The following is a 27,341-nucleotide window of genomic DNA, read 5'->3' as shown; positions in this document are numbered from 1 at the left end:
TGTGAGTTTGGTTGTAGAGGTTTGCGTCTCGTTGAGTCTCCTGTATAGGATGAAGGTCACGCCAAGGGTCAGGGCGGGACCAATGACAGTGGAGATGCGCCGTGCAGTGTCGGCAGCAGTCCAGGCTCGGACCGCAGATGACGGGTTCAGAACGGGCTGTCGAGACAGTGCTTGGAGGGCTGTGTCGACGGGAGTAATGTCAATGTGTTGGGTGGCACCTTTCAGTACTTGAATCCATGGGTGGCAGGGTCATGCTGGCCGTAGGTCAGTGTAGCTGTGCGCACAGGAGTGTTGACGAGCCATCTGTCACCTACAATCTCTGCTTGCGTTTCTGTGACTTCTGTACGAGGCTTGGCAGCATGTGTCGCTGACCAGGGGTTGCAACCCGCAGATTCCTTCAGCGTTGTGTCTGAGGAAGGGTTTGTTAAGGCAGAGATAATGAATGTCTTTGGTCAAAGTATACATGTGCAGGTTTGGGGCCAGGTACAGCTGTGTGTCGCTGTCGTGGTAGGCCACCACATCTGGAATGTGTGTCTTGGTGTGGGTGTTGCTTTCCCAGAACCTGACACTGACAATGTCTTTAGGTCTGTAGACTTGGCTTGACTCGCTGATGGGTTGGTTCAGGAGCACATTCACTTCTCTCTGTTTGGGGTTGACGTGCAGTAGGATGGTGCTATCCAGAGAGTTGGCTAGGTGTATTTGCAGCAGGTCAGCTGGCGTGGTGATGGCGTAAGCCAGCACAGTTAGCACAAGGCTTAAGGGTATCATGTATGGTGGGGTTTTACCCGTGGTTAGGCTGTCACTGGAGGAGCTATCCTCCCACTGCAGGTCTGTTGTTAATGCTGTAATTAGCTGAGTCTGGGTAAAGTCATTATGGAAGACAGTAAACAGCGGTTTCGTGGAGTTTACGGTCTGGTTCGCTGCATTGACACTGGACATACCAATGTTAAACGTTCTGGCGGCAGCAGCGGCTCTGAGCAAAGCTCCCGGGAACTGTTTGGAGCGGTGGTGGTGTCCACTTAACTCCATTTGTATAACAGTCACTTTCTCATGTTGGCTGAACATGTGTTTGACATCGGCCTCAGTGTGAGTGAGGGAGTCCTCTCTCCATCGGACACCTGTCCAGCTGTATTGTGTTACGGTGCTGGGGTAGTGTGCTCTGTCGTCGGTGATCAGGAGTCTCAGTGGTTCTCTCGGTGGCAGCTGTCCTCTCTTTGGTTGACAGCACAGCACGGCAAACCCCAGCAGCATCCTGGTACAGATGAGAGGGAGAGAGAGAGAGAAAGGGGAGGAAGAAACAAGCGATGGCTGTCTTTGGTTGGACAGGGCAGTCTCTTTGCTTCGTGGGCGGCGACTGGGTTTAGCTCGCCCTGGCACATGTTTTGCCACATTTTGCTGCTGGCATGACGCTAGCTTCAGTGTTTTGTCAGTGGCTCTGGTGCTGCGTGGTGCAGCACATGATGTGTCATGGAAATATATTGGCATATTCCCCCTTTTGCTCCGTAGCATTACAAGCCCTGGCATTGTGATGTCAGACGGTGCACAAACCACAATGTTTTTCTGTGCACGCAGAATGTCCTTTGTATCATGCAGTGGTCTGGAGCTTTGTTTGTCAGTGACTATAGACTGGTTGCTAGGGTGGATGGAGGGGTCTGAGAGGTGGTAAAGCAAAGTCATTATGGAGGTTTCAGAAGCCCGCATGTCCGCTATGTTGGTCTTTGTAGACAACGGAGCCAGCGTAAGCGTTTCTGAGGTAGGCAGTTTAGCTAGTAAAGTTCTTATGCTGTGTGTAATCAGTTCAACCCTGAATGTGGGTGGGTGGGTTGGGAGTGACCACAGCCTGTTGTTTAGTGTGCCAGTTTTGGCAAGAGTGTCAGTTTGATCTTTTAAGTCCTTGTCTAGACTTGGTAGCTTCGGGGTCCTTTTACCTTCTTCCAGTACACAGTCACATTGTGTGTTTTTGTGATGTTATCACATTGCTGGAACAGGTGTTGGTGTTTGACTGGCTTGTTGTTTGCAGTTTTGAAACCATTCTGTTTACAGCATGGAAGATGGCACACGAAACTGAGTCTAGCATAGTTAGAGTCTGTACAGGCTTTGTTCGAACAGATGTTGAATTCAGCTGGTGAGTTGGCATAGTCGAACAGACAACTGTTGAAGGTGAACTGTCGGTTGCCAAGTGTGAATGCCAGTTTGTGTTGGTTTTCCGGGTGCACCGGAATGGTCCAGAATCCAGAGGCCACATCCAGTGTAGGGAGGATTGTGGCTCCTCTGATTCGGGGCATTTCTTGTTCCAGCTGGGTCTTGTGCCATCGTGACAGCGGCACCTGTTGATTCCTGTAGTCACTAGTGGGTTGCCACTCGCGGTTAGTTTTGAGGGCGGGCCAGATGAGGGTTGAGTAGGTGCTGTTGCATGGATAGATGACACCTTTCTCCAGCATAGATTCGATGGTCTCCTGCACTAGTTTGTGTGAGGCGATGAGAATCTTGTACTGTTTGACAGAAGTGGGAGGAGCATCAGGGTGCGTAGGTATGCGCACCGTGTGTAGGTTGGTAAGACCACAGTTTAAAAAGTCTTTGGCACCGGATTCTTTGAGCTTATAAAGAATTTGTCTGAGTCTTTGGCGATCTGTATCGCTCTGAAGTGCATGAGCGTCTTGTAGAATTTGCTGCACTTGAGATTGAAAACCTGTGTAAGGCTCCTCCGTCGGTGTGTCATCAGTTAGTTTTGTATTGAGAGTTGTAGCAGCTTCATCAGTCTCACTGACGTTGGGTGATGCTGTCACCTTGTGATGTGACAGATAGCTCTGTGGTCTGTGGATGACGAGCAGTGTTCTGGGTGCTTGGCTCATACAGATGGCAGTTAGACAGGGTGTTGGTTTCAGTTCTTATGCTCAGACATAAGATGTCTGGTTCATCTTCCTTGTCTTCCTTGCGAGTTTTCATGTAAAGAAGCTCTTTCAGCATCCTCAGGATCTCTGCTGTCTCAGACGTGGCTGCACTGTGTTTTTCTGACGTGGGCTCAGGATTGAGCTTACCAGTGTCATATCGAGAGTGGTTCCACTGCCGGCTGTCGGGGCTTTGTGTTCTGGACGGTGGGGATAAGCTCTTTTTGGGTCGCCGGTCCCAGAGTCGCTCGCTCTGGTGCGTTGGATGAGCACCACCATGATTGTGTTGCCCTCTGCTGGCTTGGAACGGTATTGACTCTCTGTAAAAATGTCTGTGACTGTGGTGTTGTAGTGCGCCATCTAGGCTTAACTCCAAGCAGTGCTCAGAGACAGAGACTTTGGGATTTTTCACAGTCTTTTCACAAATAGTCTTTTGCTTGGTGCAAGCTTTGTGGGCTGAGTTCCGTAACTCTTGTGTAGTCATGTTACGCAGACACGCTGGGACTCTGAGATGAAAACTCCAACTGGCATGTAGGTTTCGGAGGAACAGAGTTTTTAAGTTGACATCCTGTTCCATACCCGGTTCGTTGCATGCTCCGAAGTAGGCTTTTCGTAGCTGACTACAGAAAGTCTGTGGGTTTTCAAGTCGGCCCTGTTTGAGGTCCATAGCAATAAGGAGCCCATGGTCTGAGTCTGGATCAGAGAATTCAAGAATCAAAGTCTGTAGCAGTTGCTGGTAGTACGCTTTGACAGTCTCTGGTTGACGATCCGGACAACAATGCACATCATGCCTGGACGTGATTTTTAACAGGTACAATGTGTTCACATCTGTCACGTTGATGACAGTTTGCAAGTGAAAGTCAATGTCTTGTAAAGAAGCATGAACGTCATGTCCTCCTGCAGGATCTGGCTTGAATGTAGGTATGTTTCTGGCTAGCTTGTCAAGTTCTCTGTGAGCCATGCAGGGTTTAGTGGCATGCGTTCTCTGGAAGGGTTCTCTCCCCTCCGTTGTTGACAGGTGTTCTTGTAAGCTGGCTGGTGATTTCTTGAGCCGTGAGCTTACACCCCCTTTTTCAGCTCTGGGTTCTTGGCTGAAAGGGTTAGAGTGGCGGGCCGGGAGCAACTTTGTGGTGTGCGTTTCTCCAATCCAGCTACTCTGTAATCTGTCAGAATGTTTCAGTTCTGTGTGAACAGTGTCAAGTTCATCTTGGAGCTCGTCTCTCTTTAGAGTATGCTCGTTGATTTTAGCTTGGGCCGCTTGCAAGTGTGTTTTGCAGGCCCGGGTTTTATAGTCTCTTCCTTTTAGTTCAGTCTCTGCTCTTTTTAGGAGAGCGTCACCTTGCTGGAGATTTTTGTTGAGTTCTTTTCTGGATTCTCTCTCCAGCTGTTTTCTTTGATCTGTGTCGAGGCGAAGATCTTGCAGGACATTGTGAAGTCTTTCCACTTCTTTCTGTGGCTCTGGATCTGTGTCGTCCTCTTCCTCGCGCTGGTTCTGGGTCTCGAGGTAACTGGGTCAGTGTCGGTAACACCGGTCGGGCAGCCTTGCTCACTGGAGACCTGAGATGACTGTCCAATCACCAAGGGAGTTCTACAATCAAATACACAAAGGATGTACAAAGGAAACTTAAAGTTAATTAAGGTTTGGTTTGTTTAACATCAATTGAGTAAATATATATGTAGAAAGGAAAGGTAACAGCTTTACCTAATAATGATAAAACAAAGCAAAGGGATTATGATAATAATGGTAATTATCAAAATAACCTAAGCCAAAGGAGAGAAGAAAAATACAGGAATGAAACACGGGAGAAGTAGTAGCTGGTTTTCACCACAAGGGGGCATACTCCCTCTCTGTGCTTAACCTGGTGAGCAGAAAACTTAATTCAAATTAAAAATTCAAAACTGGTTTAAATCAAAATTTAAAATAAGCATGTGAGAAGAATTAAAATGAAAATCTGAATAATATCATATAATAACCAATGATAACAGTGAAGTATCATTATTAATTATGAAATTAATCAGAAAGGGTCAAAATAGACATGCAATTCAAAACAGAATCAGAATCAGAATCAGAAAGAGCTTTATTGCCAAGTATGCTTGCGCATACAAGGAATTTGTTTTAGTGACATAAGCTTCCAGTACACAGAGACAACAACACATAGACAAAAAAAAATAAATAAAAAAAAAAAATAAGGAGAATTACAAATTGGCTAATAAATAAGTGTATAAACAATTGTGCTATAAATGATAATGGAATAGGATTGAGTGAGTGAGATGCAGGAATGTTCTAGGATGGAGGGGTAACAAATAAGTATAAGGATATTGCACATTTTTTGCATAAGCATAAGTTTAAGTGGGAAACATTTAACTGTTCATAAGGTAGATTGCCTGGGGGAAAAAACTATTCTTGTGCCTTGCTGTTCTGGTATTTGTGGCTCTGAGGCGCCAGCCAGATAGCAAAAGTTCAAAGATGGGGTGACTTGGATGTGAGGGATCCAGAGTGATTTTCTGAGCCCTTTTCCTCACTCTGGATGTGTACAGTTCTTGGAGGGTGGGCAGGGGAGCACCAATAATCCTTTCATCAGTCCGAACAGTTCTCTGTAGTCTTCTGATATCTGATTTTGTAGCTGAACCAAACCAGAAGGTAATTGAAGTACACAGGACTGACTCAATGACGGCTGAGTAGAACTGTTTCAGCAGCTCAGCTGGCGAAGGAAGTACAACCTTTGTTGGGCTTTTTTCACAATGGAGTCAATGTGATTGTCCCCCTTCAGGTCCTGAGAGATGGTGGTTCCCAGGAATCTGAATGACTCCACTGCAGCCACAGTGCTGTTCATAATGGTGAGTGGGGAAAGTGCAGGGGGGTTTCTCCTAAAGTCCACAATCATCTCCACTGTTTTGAGCGTGTTCAGCTCCAGGTTGTTAAGACTGCACCAGACAGCCAGCTGCTCAACCTCTTGTCTGTAAGCAGGCTCGTCACCGTCCTGGATGAGGCCGATGACTGTAGTGTCGTCTGCAAACTTCAGGAGCTTGACAGAGGGGTCTTTAGAGGTGCAGTCATTGGTGTACAGGGAGAAGAGCAGAGGGGAGAGAACACATCCCTGAGGGGCACCAGTGTTGGTGGAGCAGCTGTTTGACATGAATTTCCCCAGTCTCACTAACTGTTGCCTATCTGTCAGAAAGCTGGTGATCCACTGACAGATAGAGCTAGGAACAGAGAGCTGGGTCAGTTTGGTCTGGAGGGTTGTTGGGATGATGGTGTTGAAAGCCGAACTAAAGTCCACAAACAGGATCCTCACATAAGTCCCTGTTTTGTCCAGATGTTGCAGGATGAAGTGCAATCCCATGTTGATTGCATCATCCACTGACCTGTTTGCTCGGTACGCAAACTGCAGGGGGTCCAGTAAGGTTCCAGTGATGTCCTTCAGATAAGCCAGAACCAGTTTTTCAAAAGACTTCATGACGACAGACGTTAGAGCCACAGGTCTTTAGTCGTTAAGTCCTGTTATCTTGGGTTTCTTTGGAATGGGGATTATGGTGGAGCGTTTGAAGCAGGAAGGCACTTCACACAACTCCAGAGATCTGTTGAAGATCTGTGAAAAGATGGGGGCCAGCTGGTCAGCACAGATTTTCAGACAGGCTGGTGTAACGCCATCTGGTCCTGGTGCTTTTCTTCTTTTGTTTTTCTTGAAGACCTGGCGCACATCATCTTCACAGATTTGAAGAGCAGGAGGTATGGAGAGGGTGATTGCAGGAGGTGTTAACAGTTGTGTTGGGAGATGGTCAGAGTGGGTGTTGGGGGTTTCAAATCTACAATAAAACTCATTCAGGTCGTTAGCAAGTTGTTGATTAGCCTCAGTGCAAGGGGATGGTGTCTTGTAGTTTGTGATGGCTCTCAGTCCTCTCCAAACTGAAGTAGAGTCGTTGGAAGTAAACTGGTCTTCCAACTTTTTAGCGTAGGTCTTTTTAGCCGCTCTAATCTCTTTGTTCAGTGTGTTCCTGGCCTGATTGTACAAGACCCTGTCCCCATTTCTGTAGGCATCCTCTTTGGCCTGACGAAGGTGTCTGAGTTTTACTGTAAACCATGGCTTATCATTGTTGAATGTTAAATAAGTCCTGGTACGAATGCATATATCCTCACAGAAACTAATATAGGATGTTACAGTCTCTGTGAGTTCGTCCAGATCGGTGGTAGCAGCTTCAAAAACAGTGAGGTCAAAACAAGATTGTAAATCCTAGTCTGTTTCGCTGGTCCATCTCTTCACAGTCTTTACTACAGGTTTAGCAGATTTAAGTTTCTGCCTGTAGGTCGGTATAAGATGAACCAGACAGTGATCAGAACGTCCCAAAGCTGCTCGTGGAACAGAGTGATATGCATCCTTTATTGTGGTGTAACAGTGTTCCAGTATATTACTGTCTCTGGTGGGACAGGTAACATGCTGTCTGTATTTTGGCAGTTCACGGGAGAGATTGGCTTTATTAAAGTCCCCAAGAATGATTAAAACAGAGTCCGGGTGTTGTTGTTCTGTGTCTGTGATCTGATCAGCGAGTTTCTGTAAAGCTGAGCTCACATGCGCTTGTGGAGGAATGTAAACACTAACCAGAATGAACGAGTGAAACTCCCGCGCCGAATAGAACGGCTTGCAGTTGATAAACTGCATTTCTAGATCAGGACAGCACATCTTCTTTAACACAGTTACATCTGTACACCACCGTTCATTGATGTAAAAGCATGTCCCGCCGCCGTGCGATTTCCCCGTTGATTCTGCTTCGCGGTCCGCTCTGAACAGCTGAAAGCCCGGCAGATGGAGTGCGCTGTCCGGTATGGCGTCATTCAGCCAGGTTTCCATGAAACACAGAGCAGCAGAATGAGAGAAATCCTTATTTGTCCGAGAGAGCAGAAGGAGTTCGTCCGTTTTGTTGGGTAGAGAGTGGAGATTTGCGAGATGGATGCTAGGCAACGGCGTTCGAAATCCGCGCTTCCTGAGTCTGACGAGCGCTCCCGCTTGCTTTCCCCGTCTGCGCGTCCTGAAGCGCTTGATCAGCGCCGCTGCTCCTCCGATAACAATGTTCAGTAAAACGTCTGTATAATAGAAATCCGGAAAAATATCATGTGGTGTGTTCTGCCGAATGTTCAGCAGTTCATCCCTGGTGAAACTGATCGTGTTTGTTAAACAAAATACAGGAAAAACGAACAAAAACAGTACAAACACTGGAGAGCCAAGCACTGAAGCAGCCATGTGTGGCGCCATCTTGGTTCATAATTGAATTGAAAGAGAGCAAAGAGCTTTTAGTCGATTTAACAGGAGACTGCCGCTAGATGGCTTACCTTCTAAGTGGGTCAATCAGTGGTTTACCTGAGACACTTAATTTACACTATTACACAATTAAATTCTAATTCAAATCACGTTTGAACCAAATTCAAAGTAAATGTAAACAGTCTGAAATTGTCTAACCTGGAATAATATTCGCATGAGCAAGGATGTAAATGGAAATAATTATTGAGAATTTAGACATCTAATTCAATAAATCGCAAGGAAAATAGAGATTAGCAATTAGAGCGCATTATTTGAAACGGCCACGAGATGGCACCTACTTGCACTCATGCAAGATGGAATCAGAAGGCAGGGCGTGATTTTGAACTTCTAAACAAAAGACCCCCTCTGGTGTTTAGTAAGCGGAATTACAGCTGACTTCAATGTGATCTAACTCTGATCGTTTGTCAGGCTGATTTTCTGCATCAGAATCCCAACTAACAAACAGACTAAGGTTTTTAGGACCTTTTGTGGTGCTATATACTGCACAAGAGCATAAGGACAGGATTCGTTTCACTGCCAAGACACAAATGTGAAAAACAGGAATTTTTACATCTGTTGAACTCCCATAAACATTTATCAAAATAGCACTTATGATTTAAATGTTTTAGGTATAGAAATCGGGTAGCTAAGCCAATTTTAGACCAGGAGTTTTTATCGTTTATTTTTTAATATCACTGTGGTTCACCACGAATTCAATAACGATATTTAATAAGCAAGGCCTTTTTAACTGAATCAGAGGAACATCGCTCATGTTCAGATTTACATGTTGCAACTAATAAAAGATTTCTTCATCTTTTAATTATTCATATTAAAATGTTCTCACTGTAAAAAGATCTTGGTCTTTCTTAACAGGAGACTTAACATTTTACCTTCATTAAAATAACAGTGACTATACTGTTAAGTTTCTATAAATACCTAAAGTGCTGACTGATCAGCTTTTGCCTCACTCAGTAAGGGGTGAGTTCGCGTCTTGCGACTTCTCACAAGTACAAATTTCATAGCGCGCGTGCAGAAATTATTAATAACCATATACACAGATTGAACTGGATTGCTCACAAAACGAAGTTTGAAATGGCCGCGTTCCCCCACCAAATATGTAGCCGCACTGGGTTGTACATAATAATTAACTCAAATGATATATAGGCAATTTGGGTAATTAATCAGGAATATGATTAATATATATATCATATTACAGTTGCATTAAAATTATTGAAGATGAAAAATAGGTCAATTGTATATATTAATAACTCATCACAAGGCACTGTAATTTAATCATTAATATTTCAATATTCTATTCTTCATATTAATTATTGTGATATCTTTTACTAAAAATTAATGGAAATCAAACGTGGTTCGTCCAGCAAACGGCCGTAAGATTTGTTTTATTAATTCTCAGTAACGCTATCACTTCTTATAATTCCAGGACGAATAGTTTCTGGCCATGAAACCATTCTCCTGTCCTTATAAAATTTATATTACTTAAAGTAACAAATCAGCTTTGTAGCTAAGAACGGCATTTCATTGACTTCGTAACATGAGCAACTTAGACAGACAATCTGGAGTATATGGAATTTAATAATTGAACTAATAATACATCAACAACGATTTATACAGAGTAAATACGCATACGACAATATAGACAGTAGTGAAGTGAAAGAGGATAAGGAAAGAGAATACAGTTATGTAAACCAACAGACATTAACCCTTGAGAGACAACATAGAACTCAAATCATAGACAAACTTTTAGCAGCATTTAAAATTTCCATAATGATACTTGCATGTTCTCTTTGTGTATGCGAAAGCAGCGTGGGCGTGTAGCGTGTAGCGTGCGTCAATCTGGGCTTGTCCTCTCTGTGTCCGGGCTGCTGCGGAATCGCGCGATATTTGAAAGTTCAAAGAAAGCAATGTTTCAGAGTTCGTCTTCCTCGAAAACGAAAGCTTCCGAAGGAGTCATGAGAATGGCTGTCCTCTCAGCCCCTGTGCTGAGGGGGACGGGCCGCGCGGAGGGACGAGCAGCGCGTAAGAGAAGAGCGAGGACCAGAGAAGAGAGAAGAGAGGCTGGACCTTCCGGGGTCAGCTCTTATGGCTTGAAATGGTTCACGCCTCTGTTCGCGTGAACAACCAATCAACGTCCGCGAACTGAAGCGGGAAAAGGTTCCTTTGTCTCTGTGGAAACACCCACCCTAATAAATTAGGGTTTATCAGATTTCAACAGTGATATCCTAGCACGTTCATAATTCCAGATTAATACATTTTTCATTAATTTGCTTTAGATAAATGAGTTAGTCAAAGCATGACGATTAAGCAGACACCAAAAGTGACATATATAAATGATCCAAAACATGAAGTTACATTCCAATGCAGAATTACACACATTTAAAATTTGATTAACACATGATAAAATTGCAGATACTCCAATTTGATATGGGGAGACATCTAAGCACAAAAGCGATATATTTTATACCCTTAAAAGGTGCTTTTCTCTTTCCTTACAAAAATTCCAGCGAGAGCTGGCTTCCCTGATTCTCCCAGATGCAGTCGTGAAGTTTTACGACTCTGAAGGAGTTGGGTTACAGCTCATGATTCTATTTGAGAAGGTTACAATTTAGGAGAAACATTTCCAAATCTTAAGTATCAACTTATACTCTTCACATAACAAGGATTAACCATTTATGCAACGCACAAACATACTCAAAATACATATTATTAAGGACTTTACATGATGAGTGTAAGATAAAACATTTGTGGGTGTGTCTGTGCGTGGGTGTGTGTAAGTTGAAAGGAGAGTCCATTTCTCCTTTGAGGCTGCTCACGTGACTTTGGAATGTCTCATCCTGTGTCGTAAATAATTTAAATCCAGCCAGGCTGGCGCCAGGCCAGGCATTTAGTGTAAAAAGGTTTCATTCTATATGCCTGAAACCAAAATCTCAAAGTGTTAGGTTTGCATTGTTTTAGATTCAACGAACCGTGATTCATTAGTTCAGAACCCATGACTCGATGACCTGCATATCCGTTACATAATGAATGCGCATGCTATATTTGACAAAACTTGTGAACTGTTCAGCTGCAACACCTGCTGACTGCAATTATAAAGCTTGGAATAGCGATGCAATTTTTTATATAACTCAGACTGGATTCGTCTGAAAGAATAAAGTCATATACACCTAGGATGCCTCTAGGGTGAGTAAAACACTAGCTAATTTTCATTTTTGGGTGAACTAACCCTTTAATTTTGTTAACAAGTCTATGATGAAAAATATTAATTAAAGAGCTTTTTTCCCATAACGAGACAGTAATAAAGTCAATAAATAAATCAGAGCTTCTCTGTTACATTGATACATTTTGCTTATTTAAAGCAATCTGGCAACCTTATGCACAAGCTCGCTCCTCATTGCAAAAATGCCACAGCTGATGATTTGAAAAACAAACAAGCTGTGTTCTCTCATGAGATCTCGACTATATTGTTTGCGATTTTGATCGCTGAATAAATACACTTAATCACTGAAGAAATAGATAAATAGGCTATTGCAATATGGAGTAACTAGGAATTTCATTGTTATAATATTTTTTGTTTGTTTTAGCTGTTTATCATAATGTAGACAGAGAGACTTCACAAGTCTTTGGGCTTAATTTATATATTGAAAAGGCTATAATAAATCAGTACACTAAATGAGGTCAAATACACCATGTCAGTATGTGTCCACATTCTCTTTATTCGTGCTTAATGGTGAAAGTGCAATACCTGAAATGCAAAAGTAAATTTCTCAAGTGACAGCAATCATTACGATTATAATTTTGAGCAAAAATATTTAATTAGTTTAACCATTATACAGAATGACAAAAATGTGACTTGGATTTCATTGACTAAAACGTACTCGGTTACTAACGTAACCTTGGTTCTCTCTAGAAGAGGGAACGAGTACTGCGTCTTAGCTAAGACGCTATGGGAAAAGTCTCTTTTCACAAAATACTGAAGCAAAAAATTATCCTTAATTTTGAATTGTTGTAAAGCGCATTTGCAGCAGCACACAGCCATAGGCGAGACGGCTCGCTCGCTCATTGGCTGCTCTGCGGCAACTGCACAAGCCTATCGAGAGAAAGGCTGATGCAACATCAGACCAATAACTTCATGCCACTTCCCGCCGAAACGGGTGTGGCCCAACCCTATAAAAGGAGCTCGAAAAGGCTGACTCACCTGATTTATTTCATTGCCGAAGCGAACCAGAGTGAATCGTACGCACGGCAGAGAACACAGTAATCGTTCCCTCTACTAGAAGAGAACCGAGGTTACGTTAGTAACCGAGTACGTTCTCTTACGAGAGTTCTCTCGTACTGCGTCACCCGAGGGACTCACAGAGAGCCCAGGACAGGGGGGGGGGGGGGGGGGGGGAGAGACCCTCCGTCCCATATCTAGCAGCGCCCGTAGACGTGGTAATATGACATCATACAGTCGAGGCAAGGCCTGACCAATGTGGTAATGCGGGTCTTACGCAATACTGCCCATATAACAGTCGGCAGCGCATAACGCTCGCGATCTCAGAGTTCCAATCAGGTCCCTGATTCGACTATACCGACAGGAACCTCCAGGTTATAGAACCTGATAAATGTAGACGGCGAGGCCCAACCTGCCGCCATACAAATATCCTGCAAGGAGATCCCAGTAGACCACGCCCACGACGAGGCGACGCCTCTTTTGGAGTGTGCTCTGACGCCCAGTGGGCACTGAAGGCCCCTGGAAGCGTAAGCTAACGCTATGACATCAACTATCCATCTGGATAGGCTCTGTCTCGAAACAGCCATTCCTTTGGAACGGCCACTGAAGGAGACAAACAGCTGCTCAGTCCGTCTAAAGACAGCAGAGCGAGACACATAAGCTCTTAAAGCCCTAACAGGGCAAAGAAGACTCGAGTCTCCATCCTCTCCTGACACCGACAGGGCAGACAGGGCAATAACCTGAGCCCGAAACGGCGTGTTGAGGGATTTCGGCACATAACCATGCCTAGGTTTGAGTATGACCCTTGAGTCATTAGGCCCAAACTCCAAGCACGACGGGCTCACCGAGAGCGCGTGCAGGTCACCCACACGCTTCACTGAAGCGAGAGCCAACAAGAACACTGTCTTGAACGACATATGCTTGAGGCTAATCGTTAGGATAGGCGTTAAAGGGGAACCTTTCATGGCCTCCAAAACCGTCGCGAGGTCCCATACAGGGACTGACGGAGGTCTGGGAGGATTCAGCCTCCTAGCTCCTCTAAGGAAGTGGATGACCAAATCGTTCCTTCCTATTGACTGACCGAGCGCTGTCTCAGAAAACGCTGCGATAGCTGCCACGTACACTTTGAGCGTGGAGGGGGCTCTGCCCTTATCCAACAGCTCCTATAGGAAGGAGAGAATCTCCGTCACCTCATAACTAAGGGGTGAACATCCCCGAGCTGTGCACCAGCTGGAGAACACCGACCACTTCGAGGCATACAGCCGTCGTGTCGACGGAGCTCTAGCCTGAGTGATGGTATTTAGCACTCCCACTGAGAGATCAGCGGGTAACCGTTGAGCACCCACACATGGAGGGACCACAACTACGGTTGAGGGTGCCAAATCGAGCCCCCGGCCTGCGAGAGGAGATCCCTCCTCAACGGCACTGGCCACGGGGCAGTGTCTGCTAACTGCATCAAATCTGGAAACCATGGTTGGTTCTTCCAAAATGGTGCTACAAGCAGTATTGAGCATCTCGTTTCCCTCACCCGTTCTATCACCTGCGGAAGGAGGGAGACGGGGGGAAAAGCATAAAGCGGGCAGCACGGCCATCTCCGTGACAGCGCGCTTTCGTTCTTGGAAAAGGGGGAATGTTGTTTCTGGACAGCCTGTCTGGACCCAGATTCTGTAGCCCAGGCACATGAACTGCCCTCAGTGAGCGCAAGTTGCGCTGAGCCCAAACCAGGAGGCGCTCCGCCAACCTGTACAGGTTTCGGGACCCGAGACCGCCCTGGCGATTTATGTAGGACACCACAGACATGTTGTCCGAACGGACTAAGACGTGGTGGCCTTTGATTCGGGGACAAAAACGCGTCAGCGCGTTCTCCACTGCCAGCATTTCCAGACAGTTGATATGTTGGAGCTTTTCCCGTTCTGACCACAGGCCAAAGAACGGTCTGCCCTCGAGCAGCGCTCCCCATCCCGAAGTGGAGGTTGTCCGTCGACACCATCTTCACTTTCGAGGAAGTCCCCAGGCTTACACCTGATTGGTACCAGTCGTTCGCTGTCCAGGGTTTCAGGGCTGTAACGCAGCTCTGATTGACCCTGAGACGTAGCCGACCAGATATCCACGCTCCGCGCGGTACTCGCGCTCTCAGCCAGAACTGCAGGGGGCGCATGCGGAGCAGGCCCAATCGAAGAACTGGAGATGCCGAGGCCATGAGACCCAGCATCTTCTGAAAACCTCTGAGCGTAAACGTACGAGGAGCCACGGACAAGCCGAACGGCAGGACTGTAAACTGGTATGTCTGGCCCTCGAAGGCGAATCTCAAGTATCGCCTGTGACGTGACGCTATCTGTATTTGAAAATACGCGTCCTTCAGATCTATTGACATGAACCAGTCTCCTCTGCGAATATGCGCAAGGAGTTTCCTGGTCGTAAGCATTCTGAAACTGTGTTTCACCAATGCCTTGTTCAGCTGTCTTCGATCCAGTATGGGCCTGAGACCCCCGTCTTTCTTGGGCACTAGAAAGTATCTGCTGTACAGCCCCCCTTCGCTTTGAGCTTGAGATACAGGCTCCACAGCCCCTTTGCTCAACAGTTTTGATATTTCGGCCCGAAGTAGGTGCGCTACTTCTGTTTTGACCGTAGTTTCGATGCGCGCTGAAAATCGCGGAGGGCGTCGAAAAAACTGTAGCGAGTAGCCTCTCTTTATAATGTCTAGCACCCAATCCGAAACCCCTGGAAGCGCTGACCATGCATCTGCATGAATGGCTAAGGGCTGGATGCGAAGCGCGCTCTCTCATCAGCATCGCCCTGGAAACAGAGCAGGCACACCTGCACCTGCTCATTACGGGATGAGCGGTCACATCTGCAGCCCATCAGGGACAGGCTTTATAAGTAGCGTTGACGAACACAGAGGTGAGAGATGTCTCCAAAAGACTCGGCTAAAATTTCTCTGTGTTTCCCTCCAGACAGCAGCATGTGACCGCCAGCCCATAGGACACGGACTTCACGGACCCACACAGCACTGCGCACCAAAGGAAGAGAGAATGCAGAGCACTGAGCACCGGAAACCCCTCACGTTGGCTATTTCCCCTTCACGGTTACAATAAAATCCACCCTTCGGGGAACTTACCTTGATCCTCGTGTCATGTACTTCTTCACCCCGTCACAATCTATATATATATATAAAAACTGCCTAAACTAAAGGGCACTTTGGGCATCAAGGGTAAAAGTGGCAGGTGCTCAAGCACCCACCGCTCCCACCACTTGAAACTGTAAAGCTGCTCTGAAATAATTAGTATTGTACAAAACGCTATACAAATAAAGGTGACTTGACTTGACGAGAAAGAGAAGTGTTTTTGTTGAGCATCTAATGAACAACATATTTTTTAACCCTAACACCTGTATTTCTTCTAATGGTCACTTAAGGTGCAAACGACTGTATTTACTTCAATATCATTGAGCATGTCTACACTTTATTTTTTATGTTTCTTTATCTTTATCAGCATGTCAAAAATTAAGTAGTTCTGTAAAACTCTATTGTCATACCTCCTAGTCCTACTCAAGAGGATGTCTTAAGCTATTTATGTGTAGGGGAGTCGAAATTAATACTTTCTTCAATGCATCGCGATACAGATGAGGACGATTCGGTATCGGTTCAGTAACAGACCTTTACCGATTATAACATACTGACACTTTTCTGATGTCATTTGTTGCATATGTGCTTTGTCGTGGCATACGTCAAGCACGTTCGGTTTGAAGTGCCGCTCAGTGTTGCCAGATTGGGCAGTTTGAATTTAATTGTGCAGGGAAAAATTGGCTGGGGCAGGTGGACAAAATTTGGGCTCGTTTGGGGTCAGTTTGGTGTGTTTCAAACATATAAATTGCATAAGCTAATTGTTTAACAAACAAGCCCAAATATGCATGTACTGCATTCAATCAGTCATCAGAACATTACTACACACACACACTGGGAGGTGCTGATGTAAATGTCGTAAGCCGCAATTATCACAAGGGCTCAGTCGACAGGCATTATGATTCATGAGTGACAGGTTTTAGCGTGATAAGTTATAACATATCTGATTTTGAATTACTGTATATTCAAGTAATCACAATCCTTAAATATAAGTTAAAAAGTGGGAAAGTGATTCAACTCTCAAAACATGAATAACTGTGATGTGAGATGACAAAGAATGCTTTTTCACAGCAACTCCGAAATCAGAGCACATTTGAATTAAGTAATTGTAATGATTAAACCTTCATATTCATCCGGAAGAAGCAGGCGGGAACCGGCGGACAATCAAATAACATTTTAATAATACAAAATAAACACAAAACAGCGCACCAGCCCCTCACGGACGACTGGTGCGCTCAAATAAAAACCAAAACACAACTAAAAGCCCAGGCCTGGTCCTCTCTCATCCTTCACTCTTGTCGCTCCAGTTTTATATCCTTTCATCTCCTACGTGGGACTCGAGACCGGCGGTGGGCCGCAGGTGTCACTGATTTGCCCAATCATTGCCGGCCTCACTCCTTGTTCCCACGTCCCTCGGCCCCGCCCCACTCGCCACATACCCCCATCGCCCCTCGCAGGCCGGGGGGTACCCTCGAGACTGCGCTCTACTCCCCTCCCTCCGGGGGGGGACCGCTCACGGGAACCTGCGGGAACCTGGGGGTAGGACAGACGAGGCGAGAGAAAAGGAGATGGAAGGAGGAGCGACACAGACGAGAGAGGGGAGAAAGAGAAAAAAAAAAAAAAAAAAATCCGGTTCCCAGACGCACTGCTGCTCGGCCCTCCACCGGCTGGGCGATCTCCTCAGCGGTGCCTGGCGGTGGCACTGGACGGCCCTTGGCGGACGGCACGACACCCCTCCGCCGCCCGGTGGACGGCGACGGCTCCTCCGGTTTTGGGCAGCCGGCAGGAGTCCCCCGTTCCCTGCTTCTCCGGATACCTTCACGGAGGCAGTAGGCTCCCGCCCCCTGGCGAACGGCGCCGACTCCTTGCCCAATCATTGCCGGCCTCACTCCTTGTTCCCACGTCCCTCGGCCCCGCCCCACTCGCCACAGTAATCAAAAACCGACTGACAAAATCGGGGATCTCGCTAGAGAGACGAATCATCTTCGAGTGTTAACCCTCTGAAGACAATTAACGAGTATACGCGTTATGAGTCATTTTCTCCTGATAACCCCGAAAAGAACTTAAAATGCACTTTACGTTTTGATCATACAGATAAGAGCAATATGTCAATCGAATCTGTAAAGGGTCTACTTTTTTTGTATACAGACATAACAACAAAACTTTGTGCACTTATAAAATAAAGATAAAAAACAAGGTGTGCTGGCTGCTGCCTTTGTCTGCGCTGATCTTCATTTAGACACGCGTCATTAAAATGAACTGTAACTCAGTGAATACTCAACGAAGAGACATGAGATATATATCTATAGAAAGCCTGACACGTCTACTTTTAAACTAAACAAGTGCTGCCTAAAACAAATATTTTGTGATAAAGTAATCCATATAAAAACAACGCAATGTTCGTTTTTCACGTCTCCCTTCATTATCTTCTAATGCGACCATGCCCCCGCGCAGAACGCGCTATTCAGATTCTAATGTTTCACTAAAGCACGCGCTTGAATACGTCCACACAACAGAAGAAAACGCACCGAGACTGTTCTTCAAGTTTTTTTTATTTTAATGTTTGCTTCATGATGAGAGTAATAAGACATAATTCACCCCAAAAAGATGTGATGTGGTTGAGGATTTGAGATTGGATTGGATTTCCTCAGGAAAAAAGAATGAAGCACTTTATTCAGCGGAGATCATAAACATGAGTAAGTCTCTTATTATTTATTTTCTTGTTTTCACATAACGTGTAAATATTTTACTAGTTAGAGTTTTTCCAAAGACTTTTTACAAAATATAATTCCTGACTAAATGTAAAATCAAGTGAAATATTATGAAGTTTCAATAACAATATACAATACTAAACCATTCAAAAGCTTGATGTAAATAATATAAATGTAACAAATAAATGTAACTGTAACAAATGTAACACACAATGCTGTTCTTTCAATTTACCCCCCCCCCTTAAAAACTGAAAAAAATATTCTCAGCTCTTTTCAATATTAATAATAATATAATAATAACAATATTTTTTGTAGAAAATAAGATTGTTAAAATGATTTCTGAAGGATTGTGTGACTGGAGTAATGATGCAAAAAATTCAGCTTTGAGCGTCAACTTTAATTGTTCCTTATAAACTGTTTAACTGCACTCCCAATTGGATATTAAATTATGTTGTGGGATAATTAAATATATTCTAAATAAACTACAAGCATAAAATTATATAGATTTATTTTGTCCTCACATTCTTTCTTGTAACTCCTCCCTCTCAGTGACACAGCTGACTGAAAGGCTCATTATGCAGCTCATTATGCAGGTCTTTGTCTTCTCAGGTGTAAATCACAGTGATATTCATGATAGTTGACGCCTATTCGCATATGACTTTTACCAACAAAAAGTGTCTTAGAAAATTTAAATCAATATATTGTTTTCTGTGAGTGAGTAAACAAGATGATATAATTTAGAAAGAAAAATTCTAGGCTACAAGATCCAGTTCTAAAAAGTCCCGGGAACCAATGTTCTGTATGTGTTTTATTGTCTTATTCAAGTGATTTAACATTTTAAGATTTTCACTAACCATGCATAACATTTTTTTTCGAGTCAATGAATATTGGCGTGCCATATTTGCATCGCGCACCCCGCCCCGCAGCGTGGGTATAAAAAGGAGAGGGCGTGCGGTCACAGAAACAGTTTTTCGCTGAGGAGCGGAGACGGTGTGCCCTGGCCATACAGCGGTGGTACAGCAACTGTGGCGACGGAACGTAACGTCTCTGTTCCCTCCTTCAGGGAACGAGGGTTACATATGTAATCGAGACGTTCCCTTTCAGTCAGTCATGTTCAATGTTACGTCAGTGACTGACAAAATTGGGGATCCGTATGGAAAATGCCACTATTGCTGACCCCCTCCAGTTCCCTGCGAAAGCCGGCAAGTCCCCCCACACCAGTTGTGGCAGAACAAAGGACAGGGCAGAGGAATCCGCACTGCTGCACCGTACAGTGAGAATTGTAACATGTGGAATTACACATATGGACTGGCGGTAGAGCAGTGCTACTTATGGAGGTCTCTGCGATAGACTCAGCTCACCTGGGGTGAGCCAGGGAAAGACACGGCTCACCATCAGGGAAGCCGTACCATGAAAGAATACGGGGATGTGGGATCACCCCAAAAGGGGGAATCACTACACACGGGCACCTAGCCCAGCACAAGGGCTGACCTTTGGCATACACATGAGTGCTGCATTATAGGCCATCTGAGGCGAGAATGCGAGAGGACACAGGTTCTACACAGAGATTATAGAATCTCACAAACGTGTTAGGTGTCACTCAGCCGGCAGCTCTACAGATGTCTGCTATCGAGGTGCCCCGTGCTAAAGCCCAAGAGGAAGCCACAGCTCTTGTAGAGTGTGCTCTCACTCCAAGGGGGCACGGTAAGCAACAGGCCTGATATGCTAAGACTATAGCCCCCACTATCCAGTGGGCAAGTCTTTGTTTGGAGACAGCCTTTCCCTTCTGCTGTCCTCCGAATCAGACAAACAGCTGGTCTGAGGTCCTGAAGCTCTACGTGTGGTCCACGTAAATGCACAGGGCACGAACGAGACAGAGCAAAGCAAAGGCTGGGTATGCCTCCTCCCGGGGCAGCACTTGCAAGTTCACCACATGATCCCTGAAGTGCGTGGTGGGAACTTTGGGCACGTATCCGGGCCAGGGTCTCAGGACAATGTGAGAGTTAGCCGGTCCGAATTTGAGGCACGTATCATCGACCGAAATTGCCTGCAGGTCCCCAACCCTCTTGACTGACGCCAATGCAGTGAGGAGCGCTGTCTTCAGTGACAGAAACTTAAACCCTACTGACTTGAGAGGCTCAAGGCTCCTGCTTCAAGGCCATCAGGACCAAGGGGAGATACCAAGAGGGTACCAGGTGAGGGCACGGAGGGTTCTGCCTCCTTGCCCCTCTAAGGAACCTGATGATCAGGTCATGCTTCCCAATGGACTTGCCATCTACTGCATCTTGATGTGCGGCAATAGTGGCAACATACACTTTGAGAGTGGAGGAAGACAGTGTTGCAGAAAGGAGAGCACAACCATGATTGGGCATCTACAGGGGTCTTCCCGGTGGGAAGAACACCAATCGACGAACAGGTTCCACTTCAACGTGTAGGCGTGCCTAGTAGAGGGCGCTCTAGCTGAAGTGATGGTGTGTACTACCGCTGGAGGTAAACCACCTAGAACCTCCGTGTTCCATCCATAGACCACATGTGGAGATTCCACAGGTTTGGGCACGGGTGCCAGAGGGTGCCCCCTCTCTGAGAAAGGAGATCCTTCCTCAGGGGAATACGCCAAGGAGGGGCTGTCACGAGGAGCATCAGTTCTGTGAACCAAGTCCGACTGGGCCAGTATGGCGCTACTAAAAGGACCTGCTCCTCGTCCTCCCTGACCTTGCACAGCGTCTGTGCGAGAAGGCTCACTGGGGAAACCCAGACCCAGAGGCCAGCTATGTGCCAGTGCATCCATGCTGAGGGTCCCCTCGGACAGGGAGTAGAACAGCTGGCAGTGGGACATGTCCGCGGAGGTGAACAGGTCTACCTGAGCATCCCCGAAGTGTCTCCAGATGTTTGCTTCATGATGAGAGGAATAAGACATAATTCACCCCAAAAAGATGTGATGTGGCTGAGGATTTGAGATTGGATTGGATTTCCTCAGGAAAAAAGAATGAAGCACTTTATTCAGCGGAGATCATAAACATGAGTAAGTCTCTTATTATTTATTTTCTTGTTTTCACATAACGTGTAAACATTTGACTAGTTAGAGTTTTTCCAAAGACTTTTTACAAAATATAATTCCTGACTAAATGTAAAATCAAGTGAAATATTATGAAGTTTCAATAATAATATACAATACTAAACCATTCAAAAGCTTGATGTAAATAATATAAATGTAACAAATAAATGTAACTGTAACAAATGTAACAAACAATGCTGTTCTTTCAATTTACCCCCCCCCCCCTTAAAAACTTAAAAAAATATTCTCAGCTCTTTTCAACATTAATAATAATAATAATAATAATAATAATAATAATAATAATATAATATAATATAATATAATAATAATAACAATATTTTTTGTAGAAAATAAGATTGTTAAAAGGATTTCTGAAGGATTGTGTGACTGGAGTAATGATGCAAAAAATTCAGCTTTGAGCGTCAGCTTTAATTGTTCCTTATAAACTGTTTAACTGCACTCCCAATTGGATATTAAATTATGTTGTGGAATAATTAAATATATTCTAAATAAACTACAAACATAAAATTATATAGATTTATTTTGTATTATTATTCTTTCTTTTAACTCCTCCCTCTCAGTGACACAGCTGACTGAAAGGCTCATTATGCAGGTCTTTGTCTTCTCAGGTGTAAATCACAGTGATATTCATGATAGTTGACGCCTACTCGCATATGACTTTTACCAACAAAAAGTGTCTTAGAAAATTTAAATCAATATTTTGTTTTCTGTGAGTGAGTAAACAAGATGATTTTCACATAATTTAGAAAGAAAAATTCTAGGCTACAAGATCCAGTTCTCAAAAGTCCCGGGAACCAATGTTCTGTATGTGTTTTATTGTCTTATTGTCAAGTGATTTAACATTTTAAGATTTTCACTAACCCAGTTTGTGCTGATAACAGTCAGATTAGACTTTAGCCATTTAGATATTTATAAGTGTCAGGGCATGACAAAACTTCACTTTTTATCAATTTAACACATCCTTGCTGAATAAAAGTATTGATTTTATTAAAAAAAAAGAAAATTACTGACCCCAAATTACTGACCAGGAGTGTATATTGTTATTACAAAATATTTATATTTTAAAAACATAGCTTCTTTTTTTTTTTTTTTTTTACTTTTTATTCATCAAAGTATCCTAAAAAAGTATCAACATGTTCTGAAAAAATATTAAGCAGCAGAACTGTTTTCCAACTTTGATAATGAATCATCATATTAGAATAATTTCTAAAGGATCATGTGTTAATAATCCTAAAAATTCAGCTTTGCATCACAGAAATAAATGATAATTTAAAGTATAATACATTTAAAAACAATTATTTTAAATTGTAATAATATATCACAATATTACATTTTTTTCTGTATTTTTTATCAAATAGATGCAGGCTTGATGAGCAGAAGAAACTTCTTTCAAAAACATTAAAAATAGTAATGTTTCCAAACTTTTGGTCTGTACTGTATATCTGACTGCTTGTATTTATTGACAAAATTGCATTGGATCTTCAATGCATTGTGATGCATCGTGATATCGAACTGAACCAAATCGATGACATGATAATCATAACTGAAACGAACCGTGAGACCAGTGTAGATTCACACCCCTATTGAACTGTCAACAGTTAAGATTACCTCCTAAAAATGCTGATATTCACTTGTTAAAAACTCAGAAACGCTTGTTTTTATCGACACTGGTGGCCATTAAGTGAGCTGCAGCTCGTGCTCATGCACCCACTCCATAGTAATGCAAACATGCAAAACGAAGTGAATCATTTTATTCTCCTGCATCCCGCACACACACACGAGTCTCTGCACTTGCCTATCAAGTCTTGTTCCGCACTGCACTCTATTGCGTCGGGTCTGACGGGAGCAGGTCTCTAATCCACTGGCACTTGACTCGACAGTGCTTGTGCTAGCCTACATCCTTTTTTACAATCTCTAGTAAAACACTGCATTCTGTCACCAATGTTATGCAGCAGTAATGTATAGAGACCTTGGCTTGTAACTATAATTACTATTTTGAAAATTAAAACACATTAAATTACTCCATTACTACAAAGTAATCAAATTACAATAATATAAAATTTCTCAAGAGCAATTTTTGAAGGGGGCACAAATAATACAGCTAAAATTGTACTTGTAAGCATATGTATACACAGAGGGAAGCCTTACTACTATTAGTGCAGCAGGGAGACCGTACCAAATTAGACAACTTCAAGCTGTTGTGGTCATGCAGAGACAGCAGTTGTGTCCATTGTAGACATTACTATCTGTCACAGTGTAGCCTAGTCCGTGGTTTTCCCATGGAATTAGGCTACTTTATCACTGTTGCCGGGGGTGTTTTTCAGGTACGTGAGTTGAAATGACTCCAATAACATGTATTTTAGTTCCTAGAACAAGATTTTTACTGGGGGACCCCCTCGAAAAGTGGCTAGTTTTGGGACACTTTTGAGTAGCACATTGGGCGGGTTTAGTTGTGAAAACATGGCAACCCCTTTGTTAAGCAAGTAACATTATTATTGCTAATATAGCAGACTCATTGAAAAACACATCATAAAGAGAAAATAATCACTTCATCCGATAAGTGAATAAAATAGTCTTGACAGCCTTACTTACTGAAGTTCCACAATATTGACTTTGTTCCCTCTCACCGGACTTGTGTGTAGGTGATGTAAAAAGGGAAAGCATGTACCGTGTTTTTTGGACTATAAGTGCACCTAAGTATGTCACATCAGTCCAAAAATACATCATGACGAGGAAAAAAACATATATAAGTCGCATTTATTTATAACCAAGAATCAAGAGAAAAAGCCCTCTCGCGGCTGTAGACGGTAATGTTTTCTCTTGGTTCATGTCAAATTAATTTTGATAAGTCGCACCTGACTATAAGTTGCAGGACCAGGCAAACTATGAAAAAACGTGTGACTTATAGTCCGGAAAATACGGTACTTGGACCAAAGCATTGTGAGGCAAGGGAGGGGTGGGGCTCGAAATGTTTCTAAACTTAAAATGCATTTTTTCTCTGTTTGTGTGGTTTTATCAATTAAAAAAATATTTAATGCATAGAATTATTATTTACAATACACCAATGGTTTTTAATTATATTTTTAGGGGGGACAACCCACACACCCCCCCCCCCCACACACACACACACACACACACACAGATACACACACACACACATACACACACTTTTCACATCATCACCACACCCATGGATCTGCAACACTGATCATGATTTCCTGTATGTTTCTGGTTGATCTAGGTGTCCTAACAGTGAAAGGGGTTCCTGGAGCACCACGAGATGAAGCCTCTTGCTGTTTCGCCCACCTGCTGTAGATACTTGCTATGTCTCATCTGCTTAACACCTGGCTCTGCCTGCCGTTCTGTGTCTTGGCTTTGTAAATGGGCAGCACTCCCTTGTGCCACGGAGAAAATACTGTACATTCACGAAGCGCCTCACAGATGGTGGTACAGTAGGAGCCCTAATGACTTTAAGACGAAGCACAGGACAATGAGGCACCTACCCTGTCTAAGACAACCCTGAACCAGACACAGGCTTCATGGGGCTCCTTCAGCATTTCTTATCTGATCTGAAACTGTGAACCTAACTGCTCTGTGAAAAAGCTTTCTGCTGGATTATGTTTTTGACATAATGTTGATGTATTTTTTTTTTACAGACCAAAGAAGAAAAGTAATCCACAAATAATAATAATAATAATAAATGCATTGATTATATGAGCGCGGACTGAAGAACACTTTAAAGGGAAAATTTAGGCAAATAAATTATATATATAAACCTAAATGTAAAGAGAGAGAGAGATAAGGACTATTCTATACAGCAGTGGTCTACAAATGAATACACTGATGTGGAACATTAAAATGACTGAGTCAACCCTTCACATTTATCACAATCAGAGAAGAACCTTTAGTACTTTAGTACATGTCCTTGAACTGAATTAATCACTGTATTCCAAGGGTAACAAGGATATTGATACTGTACACATAAAGACTTCAATAAATTTAATTTCCATTTTTCAGTAGCAACATTTTGGATGATTTGCATTAAGCATGGCTAAATGGAAGAGTACCCCATTGATTATCGTAAGAAAATATTTAAAAAGGAACATTTAAAAAAATCCATTTTTGATTACCGGGAGTAAAATATGTCATCACATGTATTTTGAAAGGCCTACAAGTTATATTTTTAACAGTTTTATATGTTGTACCTTTGTGAATAACCTTATTTAACATGAATAACATGGAAATGAGAGATACAGAACATGGGTAATGCTTTGCTCCATAAAGCAGGACTGTCTTACAGTTTATGTTCAAATTCAAGTAGCAATTTTCCTTGTTTCATGTTCAAAAACATGACCACAGGTACTCAAAAATGGGAATAAAAATTGACAAACACACAAAAATATTGATTTATTGTAGCAATCATTCAGTTCCAAGTATTAAACAGTCATATAAACTGCTTTTAGCTTTTGTATTTTAAAGGTTTGGAGAAAACCACTTCTATTTGGGGTTTCTGAAGTAGATTTTTTTTTTGTGCTTGTGTTTGTTTGCACAGTGCTCACCTTCAAGCCTTGACAGCTCCAGAGACAGTTCAGAAAGTCTTAGATTAATTTACATTAAATACTTGTTTTTCCATCCATCCATCCATCCATCATCTTCTGCTTATCCAGAGCCGGATCGCGGGGGCAAGTCTAAGCAGAGACGCCCAGATTTCCCTCTCCCTAGCCACTTCCTCCAGCTCTTCCGGGGGAACCCCGAGGCGTTCCCAGGCCAGCCGGGAGACATAGTCCCTCCAGCGTGTCCTAGGTCCTCCCCGGGGCCTCCTCCCGGTGGGACGTGCCTGGAACACCTCCCTGGGAAGGCGTCCAGGAGGCATCCGAAATGGACGCACCCGGAGCCCTGCCGGACTCCAACATGCACCGGGAACAAGCCTGACTTACTGCCGGCAATGTGAACCAAGCTCTTGCTCCGGTCGTACAGGGACCGAACAGCCCTAAGCAGGGGGCCGCCAAAACAAATGTGGACTGGTTGGGCAAATCTCATGAACCCACCAGCACCCTGGAAAGGGTATAGAGCTGGTCCAGTGTTCCACGACCAGGACGAAAACCACACTGTTCCTCCTGAATCCGAGGTTCCACTATCGGCTGAATTCTCCTCTCCAGTACCCTGGCATAGACTTTCCCGGGGAGGCTGAGAAGTGTAATCCCCCTATAGATGGAACACACTCTCCGGTCCCCCTTCTTGAAAAGAGGGACCACCACCCTGGTCTGCCAGTCCAGAGGTACTGTCCCCAACCGCCATGCGATGTTGCAGAGGCGTGTCAGCCAAGACAGCCCCACAACATCCAGAGACTTGAGGTACTCAGGGCGGATCTCATCCACCCCTGGTGCCTTGCCACCGAGGAGCTTTTTAACCCTCTCGAGTCGATTAACGCGGATACGCGTTTTGAGTCATTTTCTCCTGATAACCCCGAAAAGAACTTAAATTACACTTTCAGTTTTAATTGTACAGATAAGAGCAATACATCAATCGAATCTGTAAAGGGTCTACTTTTTTTTGGATACAGACATAATAACAACAAAACTTTGTGCACTTATAAAATAAAGATAACAAACAAGGTGCGCTGTCTGCAGCCTTTGCGCTGATCTTCTTTTACAAACACGTCATTTAAATGAACTGTAACTCCGTGAATACTCAACGAAAATACATGAGAGAGATATCTATAGAAAGCTTGACATGTCTATTTTTAAACTGAACAAGTGCCGCCGAAAACAGATATTCTGTGATAAAGTAATTTATATGAAAACAACGCGATGTCTGTTTTTCAAGTCTCCCTTCATTATATCTAATGTGACCACGCCCCCGCGCTGAACGCGCTATTCAGATTCAAATTGAAGCGCACGCCTTGAATATGCCCATAACAGAAGAAAAAGCAGCAAGACTGTTCTTCAAGTTTTTATTTTACTGTTTGCTTCGCGATGAGAGGAATAAGACATAATTCACCCCAAAAAGATGTGATG

General features: G+C 43.8%; 2 protein-coding genes across 3 annotated transcripts in view; one reads left to right on the top strand and one right to left on the bottom strand.

Annotated features, from left to right (window-relative positions):
- The window catches only part of LOC132099090 (chemokine-like protein TAFA-5), a 400,739-nt gene extending 376,061 nt beyond the window's left edge, over positions 1-24,678 (top strand). For both annotated transcript variants that reach the window (XM_059505533.1, XM_059505534.1), the window contains exon 4: positions 24,566-24,678. In XM_059505533.1, coding sequence (XP_059361516.1) covers positions 24,566-24,574 — 9 coding nt within the window. In that variant the 3' untranslated portion in view covers positions 24,575-24,678. The remainder of the gene's footprint in view (positions 1-24,565) is intronic.
- LOC132098516 (uncharacterized) lies at positions 222-4,027 on the bottom strand. The gene is made up of 3 exons (XM_059504602.1): positions 3,165-4,027; positions 2,844-2,996; positions 222-274 (listed from the first exon to the last, which is right to left on the bottom strand). Exons 1-3 carry the CDS (start codon positions 3,847-3,849, stop codon positions 222-224), a joined length of 891 nt encoding a protein of 296 aa, XP_059360585.1. The 5' UTR covers positions 3,850-4,027.
- Positions 24,679-27,341: the final 2,663 nt, after the last annotated feature.

Source organism: Carassius carassius, chromosome 22, assembly GCF_963082965.1.
Source record: "Carassius carassius chromosome 22, fCarCar2.1, whole genome shotgun sequence".
NCBI classification, from domain to species: domain Eukaryota; kingdom Metazoa; phylum Chordata; class Actinopteri; order Cypriniformes; family Cyprinidae; genus Carassius; species Carassius carassius.
Note: the sequence above shows the minus strand (reverse complement) of the source record. Positions and strands in the feature narration are given on the sequence as shown.